This window comes from Juglans microcarpa x Juglans regia, chromosome 4D (genome assembly GCF_004785595.1).
Source record: "Juglans microcarpa x Juglans regia isolate MS1-56 chromosome 4D, Jm3101_v1.0, whole genome shotgun sequence".
Classification (NCBI taxonomy): Eukaryota; Viridiplantae; Streptophyta; class Magnoliopsida; order Fagales; family Juglandaceae; genus Juglans; species Juglans microcarpa x Juglans regia.
The window spans coordinates 32,717,167-32,730,214 of NC_054600.1; the positions used below are offsets into that span (position 1 = coordinate 32,717,167).

The following is a 13,048-nucleotide window of genomic DNA, read 5'->3' on the forward strand; positions in this document are numbered from 1 at the left end:
CTCATATATTTTAATTTTTTTTAATTAATAATTAACGAAGTGACTATTAATATATTGATATTTTTTTATATTTTTTAAAAATATTTTAAAATGATAAAAAAATATATGAATAAAAAAATTAAAAAAAATAAAAATTTGATTTTGACTTAATAGTCACTTGGAGCAGACTATTTTGAGCAGCAGAGTAGCACTGCTCAATAGATAATTAACAAGAGCTTTCCCCAATGCATTCTAAGATCATGAAGTACTGCCTCTAGCCATGTCTAATCTCGTTTTCTTCAATAATGAGAATTGTTACAGACATATATAAAAAATTTATATAAAAATAAACATATAAATTAACGTAATTTCATGGAATTCATCTAGATCTACTTTACAATAAAAATAACTTTACAATCCGACGTATCATATCAAGCTATGTCAGTTAATTTGTAGGGTTCACTTTTATATAATTTCTTTATGATTAAAATATTTCCCTTTCTCCGTTATTCTTCAACTCAGATTGCATAGCCTCTACTTTTTTTTCTTCTGTCATTTGTACTTAATTTGTTGCGCTTCCCTGAACTTAATTAATTCGATGATATAAACACGTTAGTTTTTGCATGCTGATCAACTAATTTCCATTCCACTCTTGCTTGCAGCTCTTTATTAAATTTGTGAGGTAAGAATATTAATGCTACTCATTTAATATTGAATCAAAGTGAACAGTTCGGCTCTCATCAGGAGTCATCAATAAAAAATAAAGAAGATTTTATGAAATAAAGGTACATGAGCTGCATGCAGAGCACGGCCAGACACAAGTTAATTTCCATATTTAATAATTGGTGCTCTACCCTCATCAAATGAGCCCAACTGTTAGGGATAGAAAGTCATTGAATTTCATGAATGAAACCTACTGATCATTGCATTGCATACTTATAAATGATCACAACAACCAAATTAATGTCACTTCGATCGACGCCCGCATGCACGGTAATGATTAGAATCACACACATCACGCACACAATGAATTAAGCAATATTGTAGATTTTATTTTATGTATATATCTATTTGATCTCTCGCCCCGTTTTGTACAAATCACAATTACGTTGAGTTTGTGCCTGGATTCACGTACGTCATAGTGATTCATTAGCACTTACGCGTAAACAGATTGGGAAATATTCCAAGTAACAACCTGATTCTGATCTGAACCACGTTGATGGCCCGTACGTCATAATTGTCAGCTAGCTAGCAGCTGGTTTCATTTAATGGTGTCACAGGTATCACTCTTATGGACTTCAATTCCAGCTTAAATGAATATATAAATAAGCCACCCATCCTATCTTCATATATATATATATATATTTGCCCAACGCTCTTATAATTGTAAACGCCCATAACCCAGGTTTTCCTTTTCTTAATTTTGTACACTATCGCTCGCTCATTTGGACATGGAATACCAATTTAGAAGATCACTTTTCAATTTCATAGACGAAGATAGAGACGATGAACGATCACCCATCCATATTTCCATGGGATCTAATCTCCAATTTAGCCACGCAGTGCCTTATAGCCCCACCAGAATGCGTAAGCAAATGGCACCTGATCCTAGCCCAGAACCAGAATCCCCATGGACACTCTCCCCTCTTCAAACTCCATCTCCTTCACTGCTCTACCACTGCATAGCGTCGCTCCATCGCCACGAGGGCCACATCTACTCCATCGCAGTTTCTAAGGGAGTAGTCTTTACGGGTTCTGACAGTAACCGGATTCGCGCATGGAGGCAACCAGACGGCATGGAGCGGGGATATCTCAAGACAAGCTGTGGTAAGGTCCGGGCGATTTTGGCTTATGGTAACACGCTTTTCACTGCGCATAAAGATCACAAAATCCGGGTGTGGAACTTTACGGTTTCAGATGGTTTTCGGTCCAAGAAGATCTCCTCTCTTCCTAGAAAAAGCTCATTTCTTTTGTTCCCGAGGACAAACACCCAACAACACAGGGATTGTATTTCTTGCATGGCTTATTACGAAGCAGAAGGGCTATTATACACGGGCTCCTACGACAAAACAGTTAAAGCTTGGCGTGTTTCAGACAAGAAATGTGTGGATTCGTTTGTGGCACATGAAGATAACATAAATGCAATATTGGTGAACCAAGATGATGGGTGTGTTTTCACCTGCTCTTCTGATGGCTCTGCTAGAATTTGGAGAAGGTTGTACAGAGATAACTCTCACACCCTCACAATGACCCTAAAATTCCAACCATTCCCAGTTCATGCATTGGCATTAAGCTCATGCTTTAACAATTGCTTCCTCTATTCTGGGTCATCAGACGGTACCATAAATTTTTGGGAAAAAGAAAGAATGTCTTATAGATTTAACCATGGAGGATTTTTGCAGGGCCATCGTTTCGCTGTTCTTTGCCTAGTGGCTATTGAAAAGTTGATATTTAGCGGCTCAGAGGACACAACCATTAGAATTTGGAGGAGAGAGGAAGGGAGTTGTTACCATGAATGCTTGGCAGTGTTGGATGGGCACAGGGGGCCCGTGAGATGCTTGGCTGCTTGTTTGGAGATGGAAAAGATTGTGTTGGGGTTTTTAGTTTATAGCGCAAGTTTGGACCAAACTTTTAAAGTGTGGAGGGTTAAGGTTTTGCCTGGCGAGAAAATATGCTTTGATTATTTGGACCGAAGCGATTCCAGGACGACAAAAATAACAGAGTACGAGACCAACCCTGTGTTGTCTCCTTCATGGGTGGAGAAGAAGCTTCAAGGCAACAGCTTTCAGTAGATGACTAATCCAAAGCTTCAAGGCAACCTTTAGAGTAATAATCAGAATATATAGTTAGCCATTCTCCGGGCAGTACTTCATTATATCATGTTGGCTATATTAGAAGAGCCCAAATTCACTCCCCTGCTTGTAAGCTCCATTTCCCTCTTTGTTTAGAAATTAAATTATTTACCAAAAAAAAAAAAAAATTATTATATTAATACTGCAACATATATCACATAGATGCTCCATCGGTAATTTTGTTGTCTCAAGATCATAAGCAGGAAAGTGTTTTTACTTTTCATGTTTGTCAATAAATTTCAATTAAGGAAATAAAGAAGAATATTACCCTTTTGACCAGATGAACCATTTTTTCCTTCTTTTTTTCTCTCTCGTAAATTTCAGGATCCAACAAAACTAAAGATGCACCAAGGACGCTGATTGGTTTGAAACTGAGATTAATTCCGGGGCTAAATATTGATATAATTATAATATAAATAATTAAATCGATGTCCTCTTTTCAATTTAAATATTTTAGACAAATAATAATTTCACGTGATATCAAAATATAGATTTGAATCCCGAGTCTATACTCTATCTTCCTTATTGACAAGTGATGACATTATTTCACAAATGTTCAACTTTTTTCCCAATGACAAAATAGGAACCTCGGAAGAGTTCTCTCTTTTTTTTTTTTTTTTTTTTTATCCAAAGAAATGATCTTTACAAACTACAAATAGATAAGTTCTTGTAAAAAAATAGATTACACAAGTATAAAAAATTTATTCTTTATTAGTAAAACTCACTTTAAAAAAAATAATAATAATAAAATTTATCTATTGTACCTTGTCTTACTCGTCTCGATGGGTTATACGAGTAGTAGGTAGCTGAAATGAATATTGTCCAAAATTAATTAGAGCAGATCGAAGACAGTCTAGCTATATATATCCTTCTCACCTCATTCATCACTATTACTCCCCAGTGCCCACCCTTTATACTCTCTCACCTACTCCCCGTTTGTTTTCTCTTATAAAGTAGCTAGAATTGATGGTGAAGCCTACTTAATTGGTTATCATCCAGTGCGTGCAAATACCATCCGAATCAAGAAGTATGGACAACTGTTCCAGAGACAATAATATATATAGCCATATAGGACACAGACCAGAACTAAACACGAAAATGAAAGAGAGATCAGAACAAAACAACGATGAGATACATCAGGAAAACTGCCACAGGAAGCATTAGAGGAAACGCTTCTCAAAGATGGACAATCAGAAACGAACTTCCTCAGTGGGAATAGGGACATGAGTTCTGATGATGAAGAAGTTTTCGTAGATAAAACCAGCAAGGCCACCTCCAATGAGTGGCCCGACCCAGTAAACCCAATGATCAGTCCAGTCCCAGCTTACCAAAGCTGGCCCAAATGACCTTGCTGGGTTCATCGAAGCCCCTGAAAAAGCTCCACCGGCTAAGATGTTGGCCCCCACAACAAACCCAGTTAGAGTTGGTCCCAATCCATTAAGAGCCCCCTTCTTTGGGTCCACAATAGTAGCATACACAGTGAACAGCAAGGAGAATGTTAGAACAATCTCCCATATTACGCCTTGCAAGTAGTCCACCCCGCTTGCTAGTGAATGGATCGGAGTGGTCTGCACTCACCCAAAAAGATTAAACATTAATTAAAATCCGAGAAAGTTCATTTTTTCCGTAAAAGGGAAAACTTTATTCATAAAAAAGTGGTTAAACTATAATTACGAGTGTCATTTGACTCACCAATCCTCCGGTTAGGTAGTAAAGAAGAAAACAAGCAGCTGATGATGCTAATAGTTGATCGATCCAGTAGAGAATGGAGCGGACTACGGTGATGTGGCCGCCGACGAGGAGGCCGAGCGTGACGGCGGGGTTAAGATGACCGCCGGATATGTGACCAGCAGATATCATCACGGACACCACAAGGGCATGCGCCACAGCCACAGCAAACAAGGCCACCAGTGAACTTGCCTCTAGCTTATCTGTACGTTCGTCAAAGGGTGCACACCATTAGATTAAATATTCATCAAAATAATATAGTGCATATACAGTTTGTGACATAAGGGTGATTTAAAGATTGTATATATACCGGCGGCCATGGCAGATCCAACTCCGGCAAAGACAAAAAGGAAGGTTGTAATGAACTCGACTATGAGGGCTTTGATGCAGTCGGGCTGAGCGGCCTCTTGGCTGGTTCCCAAGGCAATTTTCGCCATGATCTCCTGGCGATCGAGTTGTTAACTTGATTTCAGAGGCGAGCTAGGCTGATTTGATCTCGTGAAAGGCCTTGCTCAAAAGCTATTGCTTTGGGGTTGGCTTTGCTGGTATATATATTGCCTATGCTATATATAATATTAGGACTTTGCACTACTATTTTCCAAGTAATGGCATGCATGTTTTCCTTTTTTTTCTTTTTCTTTTTTTTTTTTCTTTTTTTAGATGTACAGGTGATTGCATGTTCATTACATTCTATCTAAAATACATATGGTCATGAGACCTATTTATAAATCTTTCAATAATTCTTCTATTTCAAACAAAAATTTAAAGAATCATTTTCAAATTAAGTTAGTTACAGTACAATAAATAACACCAAAAGAGGGTAAAATAAAATAATTTCCTTTACCGTTAAGATAATGATATAAAGGAAAATGAAGTAAAAACCTTATATATAAGACCTTAATTTCTTTCTCTACATTGACATCTATGCAATATCTAGGGTATCTTTTTAAATTCTTGCTTAATTAGTTTTTTCTAATTAGTATTCTCGTACACGTCAATTCAAGGTAAGTGATATATATGTTTTGTTTTTCTTAATCCACTTTCACGTTACTTTCTGTCAAATATAATCTCAAAAAACACAGTTTTGATCTCCGTAATATGCACATGCCATAAAGTACAAAAGTTAAAAAGTCTGACTCAAGAAACATTAGTATTGTTTGGGGTTCAAATTGCATATGCATTTATATGTATAAACAATACTATAGCTTGCTAGGCCCTAGCTAAAAGGAACATCATGATCATTCCATTTAGGAGAAATGATCTGTATAAATTTTAAATAGACAAATCTCACGTAAATCTTTATAAAAAAATATAAAAAAATTATTTTTTATTAGTGAGATTTACTTCTTTACAAAAGGCCTGTATGAAATTTGTCTATTTAATATTTATCTATAATATTAGTACTCTATTTTTAATAATATAATATTTACTATATATATTATTACAAATATTTATGTAAATATTAATGATATTGATTTATAACAAGATGATCACATAATTATGTGTCCGAAAACAAATATATGCATAATAACTCTCATTAATTATTGGTATTATATATGGTAAAAATAAACTTATAATAAGAAAGTAGGCAGGAAGGCAGGCAGTAAATAATTGCAGAAAGGTGAAAAAGTTGACGATGGCCCTCAGGAGTCAGGATGATGAATGGCATATTAATTTCTCAAAAACTTTGTGTATTTATTTTTGTGTATTTTTTTATGCAATTGAATGTATTAATTTTTTTTAATATAAAATAATTGTTTTAACCAAATATATTAATAGAATGTATAAAAAATACGTATATAATATAATTACTGTTCATTTACATCGATAATTCATTTTGATCTTTCATTGGCCGGGTTGCGTCCTTTTCAGTGACTGTTTGTAATAAAAAGACATAATAGGAGAAACGGATCATGCGCATCGGCTTTACAGTTCGACCATCATGGAAGTGGAGACATATATGCGTTTAGTATTTGATTAAAGAAGTTGTCGTTTTCCAATTGACAGTAGGACTCCGGTGTCGTCTTCTTCTTCTACTTTTGTTCTGTCTTTTTCCACATTATTAATATGCGACCAGTTGACACTGTAACAGTACAACTTCAATTATCAATGTAAGAAAAAAAAATATGATGTTTTAATAATAAAAAAATTCTTCCCATCAATTATCAATTGCGGTAGATCCACCCGCAAAGTGTCCAACGTTAGCTACCTAGCTACGCATCGTATGTATAAATAAGTATTATATTTTCATTTTATTTTATTATATTTATAAGAGTAATGTTAGGTACAGTCTTCAAATAGGAACTGCAATACAAGCCTAGGTAATTTTAGTTTTAAATTTTTTTAAAATTATAAAACTATCCCTCTTAAAATGATATTTTTTCTCATTTAATAATAGACATGCACATACAGTCTCCAAATGAGACTGCAATACAAGCCTAGCCAATTTTAGTTTTAAAATTTTTTAAAATTACAAAACTATCCTTTAAAATTACAAAATTATCCCTCTTTAAATGATATTTTTTCTCATTTAATAAAATGCATACACATACAGTCTCCAAATGAGACTGTAAATAGAATTTTTCTATTTATAATGTATAGATAACTCCCTGATCATGACCCTTTTGCACTCCTAGAAACATTAGACACGGAGATGATATCATAGAATTCATGGTTGGTACAATGAATAAGGAAAATGATTTATAAATAATATTTTTTACAATATATTTCATAATAATGTGTTAAATGATGAGTAATTTTTTATCAAAAAAAATGATGAATAATTTTGTAAAACATTTTATAAAAATAATATTATTTTACAAAAATATCCTTATTTTATAATATTATTGTAAAATATATTATGAAAATATGTTATCTGTATATCAATACACTATTAATAAAGCACATGATCATAGCTAGCTTAATTAGAATAATATATAAAATAATAATTAATACTCTGTCTTATAATCATGATTACTACCATTATTGGTGAGTCAAACTCAATCGTCCCACGAGGGCAATGCTAGCTGGATCATTCATGTTGTACTAGCTGCCCTTTTTTTTTTTTTTTTTTTTCCTTTGTCATAGGCATTCAAGTGCAGGCGAGAATGTCCTGAGAGGTTTTTTTTTTTTTTTTTTTAAATATTATTTCCCAAATAAGATTTTTAATACTATGAAGCGTAGTGATCATAAACTCAACGGCATATATAGAGTTCAATAAGCAGGCAGCCGTATATATATATATATGCCTGTCAATGTCAATGTCAATGTGTAATTAATAAAGCTAGGTCAACTCCATAGCAATTGGCTGTCAATTTCTAAGGTTTTGCGGTGAACATTTTTCATTTTTCCTATACCTGTAAATAATTATATTTTGTTGCCTTTCATCATCATAAATTGAAATTGAATACTATATATTGGCACTTATTGGCAACTAGGACATCATGAGAGACATCAGAGACTGAACCCCGGAGCGTAGGGGGAGGGGGAGTGGGAGTGGGAGTGGGAGAGCATACTTCCAAACATGATTGAATTCTCGATAACGACAAGTAGATTTTAAATACCGGAATACATTGATAAGAAACTATATATGTATGTGTGTGTGTGTGTATATATATATATATATAAGTTATGCTAGGGCTCTGATCTTGCCCTCTGGCTCTGATGTTGCACCCCTGAGCAAATTAAAATTGTTCATTCTCGTCAAGCTTTATAGATTTCAAGTAACTTTCACGAGTGAAGACTGAAGAATTTGCATAATAGGTAAACTGAACTTGTTTAATGCTCCACTCATGACTTATATATAAAGAATCAGAACCTATGTTCACTTCTAATTCAAATCTTATCATAATGTTAAGTTGGCACGGCAATTTAACATATGCTGGATGCCCTCTGTCCACATCTGTTTATCTGCTTTACTCTTGCATTCAAATTCTATTACCCTGTCATCTGTTTTTATCCCAAAATAAGCCATCTGTTCACTACCATCTTCCCTCTCCCTTCCGGGCCACGCTGTAATGTCACTGTAGACCCCAGAGACTATACCTGTAATCACAGCATGACTTAACCCAACTGGCAGGGAATAAGGTGGTAAGAAGAAAGTAGCTTATTTTTGGTTATGACGCTTAGCTTACATTTCTTCTTTTTGGTGAATGTTCCTGCCATGTACTTGCTTTTCATTTTAGCTACAACCTGTTGTCATTTCTATTCTCAGGTAGGAATTGGAAATAATGATTCACAAATTAAGATAAGCAACTCACATGGTAGAGGAAAACAGATTTGCTATTTGTGATCATGCAACAGAACTACGAAGAACAACCAGATTTACTAGGTGCCAAAAAAAAAAAAAAAAAAAAAAAGGTCTCTTTAGATTTTTATACCTGCCAATTTGAATTAATGTTGAAAGAAACTTGCTTCCAGTGTAGATCTCCTGCAATCGAAGTTTAAATATTAGAGGAACACATTAGTATCATAGCATATTTATGTCTTTGACTGTACAATCACAACTGTGTCATGGATGGATTTCATTAACATCCTTCCATATATATATATATATATATATATATATATATATATATATATATATATATATATATATATATATACCTTTCCTTGTTCGTTTGAGAAGTTCTCCTCCTTTAGAGACAAAGTTCAATGCCGTCAGAATGTTAACTTCTTCACGTTCTTCGCCCATTTCCTCAGACAGTGCTAAGGCTGCAGCTCCATGCCCCTTTTGTAGTCTTGACCTTAGGGCGGCAGCTCCTCTTAAGGCTGAATTATCAATGTCGAATTAAATTAAATCTCCTTGTCATGTTTAATTAGTAGTTGATGAAGTCTTCACAAAGTTCACTAAAAATCAATGTGATTAACATGTTTCTGGATGGCTCTCTTTGTTAATGTCCATGTGAAGCTTAACTTTCATGCATATAAACTTAAATAAAATAAAATAAAATAAAAACCAAAAAACCAAACCTGTAGCTGCTCCAGCTGTTAAGGTCATGATATCTCCGTTAGTCTTTGCGTTGATTGCAGAGTTGACAACTTTTAAGATATTGTTTGGATCGGCTCCCATCTCCTCTGCAATTTCAATGCAATGGGATGCTACTAGAGCTGCTGCAGACGCCATTGCAGTAGAGGTTTTGGAGGGTGTGTTCTGCTGGGCAGATGACATTTCAGGTGATGCAGTTGAAGCTGCAATTGCGGCAACAGCTGCAGCAACCCCTGCCACAGAGACAGCTGCATGCAATTGAGCATTATGGGTCCGGATTTCCTGCTTCTTCCTTTCCTTTTGATCTTTTATCCATTTCCCCATTGCTTTCCCTCTCAGTAAGCTCCTGTATAGCTACAGGCAGAGTAATAACAAGGATGAATGATGACAATGAGGAAACAAATTATATATTACGGTTAGTTTGAAGAATGAAATACCCCATTTTTGAGCAACTGTTGACTGGAAAGGAACTCTGAATTGAGTGCTTGATGAAGTAAAAATATTTCCTGCACAGATTTATTGGCTGTAAAGCACCTCTTGGATATGTGCCGATCTGATTATTTTTTCTTTGCCGTGCATGTTTCTCAATGTCAATTACATCAGCCATCTTTCCTTTATTACTATTATTATTATTATTATTCTAGAGAGAGAGAGAGAGAGAGAGAGAGAGAGACCTTCACTTCGTCGCTGTCTCTTGGTGCAATTGGAGGGCTGCCCCCACTTGGTAACTGCTGAAGTGGTTTGAACATCTAATTGGGTCAAAGCCAACAAATACAATTTAACACCGCCCAATATTTTAGCCATTGTACTCATCTCTATGCCATACACAATATATCTTTTTATTTTATTCTTACTAAACTAAAAAAATTATTCTATATATCCTTCGTATACTACATATTTATTAAAGAGAAAAAAAAAATCATGTGTAATATATGGTATAGGAATGAAGTAAAATTTTTCTCTTTTATATTCCTTTCCATATTCCATGCAGAGAATAATAATGTAGGACTAAGGTTTTATTTGAATACAGAAACGATTTCATCTCATCTTATCATTACAATTTTTTAAAATTTTCACATAAAATATAATAAACAATTCAATTTTTTCAAATTTCAAAATAATAATAATTTTTAATTTTCATCTAAAATCAATCCTACCTATCTACAATTATTATTTTTTCTTTAGGCCCTCTGTTTCACCGAAACTTTCCGAGAAAAATAATATTATTTGGGTTTCCAAATTACTCGAGACATTTCCTGTCTATACGCATTGTATTGTCTGCTTTGCGTTTGTGACTTGTCTACTAGAATGTGTATCTTGACTATATGGAAGGTTCATTTTTCGGGCAAAAAAAAAAACTATAATCAATAATTGAAACATCATTTGATCATCACAGCTTAAAAGTTAAAACAGGGACGTTAAGCCAAGATCTTACAGATTCTTTTGAAGCCCCAGAACTTGCATCATGCGCTTCAATATTGCCAATGGAGGAGAACGGTGACTTCTCAAGAAGATTAGCAGCAACGTGATTACTGGAAAGAGCTCTGGAGAGTTCCATGGCTGAAAGACTCCATGATCTTGCAAGAAACTCCATGGACTCGGTCGGAGTTTCGGGTAGAGCACAAGATGAGGGTAGCCAACTTGCTGGAGCGCGTTCATCTATATTCTCCAGCCGACGCGACAAGCAATGGGAGACGCACGAGCTCACTGCAGTTACGAATAATCAGACGGATGGAGTCAGTGCTCTATTTCTTATCATAATATTGGAGATTATGATCATGGAAAGTTTCAATATGCATTTGGAAAAACGTTTTGAAAGTGCTTTTCTTACTTTAAAGAGCCAATTAAGATTATTGCTTCAAAAACAAGAAGCCAAGCAATGGCTTAGTTTCTAAAGTGCAAGACTACTTCAACCCAGTTGAGGCTCGATCTTCGTGCAGAGAGTGGCCAGAGTGCAACTTCTGGTGCCTTGAAAGCAAGAGAAAGATGATGATGATGAAGAAGAGGGAGAACAGTTGGATATTTAAAAAGGGAGGGAGAGAGAAGTTGCCATGTTTCTTTATTGAAGAAAATGACAGACAATAGAAGTGGAGGTGTAAGAGGGGTTATATTCTTTATACGATATCAAAGGTCCTCCAATATCAAGGCCAATCATTCTTGTCTCCAACACCTACATTGTTGCTTTTGGTTTCCACTCGTTCTTTATACGTAAAGAGCTAAAAACCCTTATCTTTTTCTCAACTGCGGGATTCATCATGACTTGACTCTGATTTGTCACCACTCTCTCGTTCTAAAGCAGGGATGGACGGTGATCTTTCCGTACCTAAATCTGTGCCCAGTTATAATTCAGCCAAAAATAAATGAATAAATTTCATTTTTTTATTATATATATATATATATAAAATATCTTGTAGAGCATAGAGTAAGAATAATATTATCAAGTATAAGACTAAACAAAAAATATCAATTTCTTGTAAAGCATAGTGCAATGTTGGAATATATATAAATTATATTTAAATTCAACTCTTCCATGTTTTAACTTTATATTCTTCGAGCCTATGGATAGACTTTTCAGATCAGACACTCTTTCCAGAAAGCATGTACATGAACTTAATTTTGTTGTTATGACACCCCCGAATTCCCGGTCTTTAGTTAGCCCGAGAAATGACAAATGAGAGGATGACGTTCATCGTTTGGATCTATGCACTACGTGAATATTCCAATATGCTGAAATATTGACAAGGAAGATGATGATCAGAGTCTAGCCTAGGTTTTGTTCTGACCAAGCTGTAACCTTCGAGATAATCTTTTGATAAGATGCCCAACATCCTCGTAATTTCGTAAAATCAGGTCCAAAATCGTTGCCGAATCTTGATCTGAGGGGCCGTAAGCAAAGCACGCAGTTTACGAAGTTTTCTACTGGACCTTTTTAAGAAGTCAAACTGAAACAAAGCACTTGGTCCTACCTTAAACCTCCTCCTGGGAGCCGCTGGAATCCGTAACGTCAACATAAACTTAAAGGAGAACTGTTATATCTATAAAAAAAAAAATTATATAAAATAATTTCACAAATTAACGTAACTTCATCTGATCTGTTAGATCTATTTTATAATAAAAATAATTTTACAATTTGATAAACCACATAAAATCATATCAGTTTGTGAAATTACTTTTGTATAATTCTTTTGTGGCTAAAATATTTCTCATCTTAAAGTAGTCTAAAGAAAGGATATTTAAAAATACATGCATATTTTATTTTAAATAAATAAATACAAAATTTACATAAAAAAAATTATTTTTTAATAATAAATTCTAATTGTAGAAGCCCTAAATGTATAATACTAAATACAAACTGGACAAATCTTTTATAAAAATATAAACACCGTTAAGAAAAAATAAGTTTTCTACATTTTTTTCGTAATAAAATCCAACTTTTTTATAAAAGAATGGGCGAAGTTTATGCATATATTTCTCTTTTTATAAATTCATGGCAGACCCATAA

General features: G+C 34.4%; 3 protein-coding genes across 7 annotated transcripts; 1 reads left to right on the plus strand and 2 right to left on the minus strand.

Moving 5' to 3' along the window:
- The first annotated feature begins 1,365 nt into the window (after positions 1–1,365).
- On the plus strand, positions 1,366–2,797 carry LOC121261157 (protein JINGUBANG-like). The gene has a single exon (XM_041163362.1). It carries the CDS (start codon positions 1,431–1,433, stop codon positions 2,769–2,771), a length of 1,341 nt encoding a protein of 446 aa, XP_041019296.1. The 5' UTR covers positions 1,366–1,430; the 3' UTR covers positions 2,772–2,797.
- A 1,081-nt stretch (positions 2,798–3,878) lies between these two features.
- LOC121261158 (aquaporin TIP4-1) lies at positions 3,879–5,115 on the minus strand. The gene is made up of 3 exons (XM_041163363.1): positions 4,870–5,115; positions 4,524–4,762; positions 3,879–4,399 (listed from the first exon to the last, which is right to left on the minus strand). Exons 1-3 carry the CDS (start codon positions 4,994–4,996, stop codon positions 4,022–4,024), a joined length of 744 nt encoding a protein of 247 aa, XP_041019297.1. The 5' UTR covers positions 4,997–5,115; the 3' UTR covers positions 3,879–4,021.
- Positions 5,116–8,239: 3,124 nt separating this feature from the next.
- LOC121261160 (VAN3-binding protein) lies at positions 8,240–11,642 on the minus strand. 5 transcript variants are annotated; one of them, XM_041163368.1, is made up of 9 exons: positions 11,378–11,642; positions 10,982–11,253; positions 10,221–10,274; positions 9,984–10,052; positions 9,531–9,900; positions 9,165–9,329; positions 8,939–8,988; positions 8,693–8,750; positions 8,240–8,603 (listed from the first exon to the last, which is right to left on the minus strand). In XM_041163368.1, coding segments are annotated over exons 1-9 (1,239 nt in total). In that variant the 5' UTR covers positions 11,379–11,642; the 3' UTR covers positions 8,240–8,403. The 5 variants fall into 5 exon arrangements, with proteins under 5 accessions (XP_041019302.1, XP_041019301.1, XP_041019300.1 ...); XM_041163367.1 differs by having other exon boundaries at positions 10,221–10,277; XM_041163366.1 differs by having other exon boundaries at positions 10,221–10,295.
- Positions 11,643–13,048: the final 1,406 nt, after the last annotated feature.

Bases quoted from the DNA above. Each gene is read 5' to 3' on its own strand.
- LOC121261157 (XM_041163362.1), top strand. From the start codon at position 1,431: ATGGAATACCAATTTAGAAGATCACTTTTCAATTTCATAGACGAAGAT.
- LOC121261158 (XM_041163363.1), bottom strand. From the start codon at position 4,996: ATGGCGAAAATTGCCTTGGGAACCAGCCAAGAGGCCGCTCAGCCCGAC. The intron at 4,763-4,869 runs GTATATATACAA...ACGAACGTACAG, and splicing joins TGGATCTGCCATGGCCGCCG to ATAAGCTAGAGGCAAGTTCA. The intron at 4,400-4,523 runs GTGAGTCAAATG...GGGTGAGTGCAG, and splicing joins ACTACCTAACCGGAGGATTG to ACCACTCCGATCCATTCACT.
- LOC121261160 (XM_041163366.1), bottom strand. The intron at 9,330-9,530 runs GTTTGGTTTTTT...TTGATAATTCAG, and splicing joins AACAGCTGGAGCAGCTACAG to CCTTAAGAGGAGCTGCCGCC. The intron at 8,751-8,938 runs GTATAAAAATCT...AAATGACAACAG, and splicing joins ACATTAATTCAAATTGGCAG to GTTGTAGCTAAAATGAAAAG.